At 59.7% G+C, this 1,810-nt stretch overlaps 1 protein-coding gene across 1 annotated transcript; it reads right to left on the reverse strand.

The window, feature by feature from the left end:
- Nucleotides 1-608: 608 nt before the first annotated feature.
- LOC142005113 (ribonuclease-like) lies at nt 609-1,258 on the reverse strand. The gene has a single exon (XM_074982809.1). It carries the CDS (start codon nt 1,256-1,258, stop codon nt 815-817), a length of 444 nt encoding a protein of 147 aa, XP_074838910.1. The 3' UTR covers nt 609-814.
- Between the last annotated feature and the right edge of the window lie 552 nt (nt 1,259-1,810).

Raw genomic sequence — 1,810 nt, forward strand, 5'->3', positions numbered from 1 at the left:
GTTTAATGAGGTGCAGAGAGAACAGAGGCCGACAGCAAGAGGAGAACAGCGCCAGATCGCGGAGAGCAACGACAGATACCAGAGCATGCCAATGATGGGAGGGTTCCCACTGTGGGACTGAGCACGCAAGCTCCGGCGAGTGAAACCGAGGGATGTTTTAAAACGGAGACAGGTGCTATGGATGGTCACTGTCCGTCAGGTGGGAAAATAGGAGAGGTGAGGGACAGCAGAAGGTGGGAATGGCGAAAGGGCACTGCGGCAGCAGAAGGCGGGTTGGGGGGGTGTTCAGAGACAGGCGAGGAGCTGGGGGCGTGTGATGGGGTTCAGGGGTCCCCCTGCACTGCACCCTGTCAGCTGGCAGGAGTGACTCTCACTCAGCAGGTACAACAGGAGGTTTATTAGGCAACAGATTCCCAGTTTCTCACAGAAGCGACAGTACAGCAGCCAGAGATAGTCCTTCCAACCCGTCCTGGGGGGAAGACCCCGAGGGGTGCCCCTCTGGGGTGTAGCTTTCCCCCTCCTCAGGCTGGCTCCTTCCAGCTCCTCTTCCCCCAGCTTCCAACTGACACCCCCATTCAAACCCAGCTCGGCTCCTCCCTCCTCTTTGTTCAGGGCTGAGGTGTTACCTGCCAGTTGTAGCCCCAGGGTCATCCTTAGCCACTGGGAGCTGCTCTGCTTGTCTCCCACATCCAGCCTGACTCACACATGCACCCCCCCCCACTCCATCACAGGGTGGTAGTCAGTGCCGGAGTGGCAGATTCAGATCGGAGGAAGCGGGGGGGTCCCCCACTTCTCTCTAGGCCCAGGCTGGGCCCTAGATCTCCTTCAGGAGATACACGGGGACCCCATTCCAGCAGCCGATGGTGACTTTCTGGGTTTCCTCCTTGCCGAGGTAGGAGATGGACCACGGGCTGGGCTGAAATACGCACTTGGTGACATTGAAGGTGGCGTTGCTTTCCCGGAGCCCCACCTTCACGGGTATCCCGCCCTCCGAGCAGACATTGTTGATTTTGGAGATGGGCTCGTGGACGAAGGTGTTGACCAGGTGCAGGTATATCCCTTGGCTCTGCACCATCTGGGTGCCATAGATGTTGGCATTGGGCGCTGGGCTCCGCGGGTAGCTGACGTGGTTCTTATTGAACAAGCAGCTCAGCTCGTACCATGGCTGCCCGCTGGCCGGGGCCAGGGCCAGGGCCAGGGCCAGGCAAGCAGCCAGCAGCAGCAGCAGTAGAGCCATTTGCGTTCCTCTTGGAGCCATGGCTGCATCTGGCTCAACCTGCAGAGGGGACGGACCGACGAGGGGTTAGAGATGGGTGGAGACCACGCGGGGGTGGGGGGTATCTGGCTCCTTCATCGAACCCCTTGGGCCCAAAGGAGTCCCAACCATCCCATCTCTGTTCCCCTCCTCCTATTATTTTTGTCCTATTGTTCCAGGTGCTGCACAGACCTTATCTCTCCTCCAACCCACTGTGCCTTGTGATCCTCGGGGAGCCAGGTTAGAGCCCAGGTGTCCGAGGCTCACTGTGTCCCCCCTATTGCACTGCGCAGACCCAAGACAAATCATCCCCTTCCAACCCATGCTCCCCAACCCCCTCCCAGATTTGGAGCTGGAACTCAGGAGTCCTGACTCCCGGCCCATGCTGGCTCTGCCCGCTGGTTCATACAGCTTCCCAGCAACAAAGCCTGAGGTTGCAGCCCCCCTGCTCTCTCCTCTCTCCCAGCTGGCAGGATCTCCTGCCACTCACCCAGTCCTCGCTCTTTCACGCTTACTGCCGGGACGCATCCCAGTCGCTGCCGATGTGAACCTCAC

This window comes from Carettochelys insculpta, chromosome 32, assembly GCF_033958435.1.
Source record: "Carettochelys insculpta isolate YL-2023 chromosome 32, ASM3395843v1, whole genome shotgun sequence".
NCBI classification, from domain to species: domain Eukaryota; kingdom Metazoa; phylum Chordata; order Testudines; family Carettochelyidae; genus Carettochelys; species Carettochelys insculpta.

What these genes read in the sequence shown, in the direction of transcription:
- LOC142005113 (XM_074982809.1), bottom strand. Translation starts at nt 1,258, where the DNA reads ATGGCTCCAAGAGGAACGCAAATGGCTCTACTGCTGCTGCTGCTGGCT.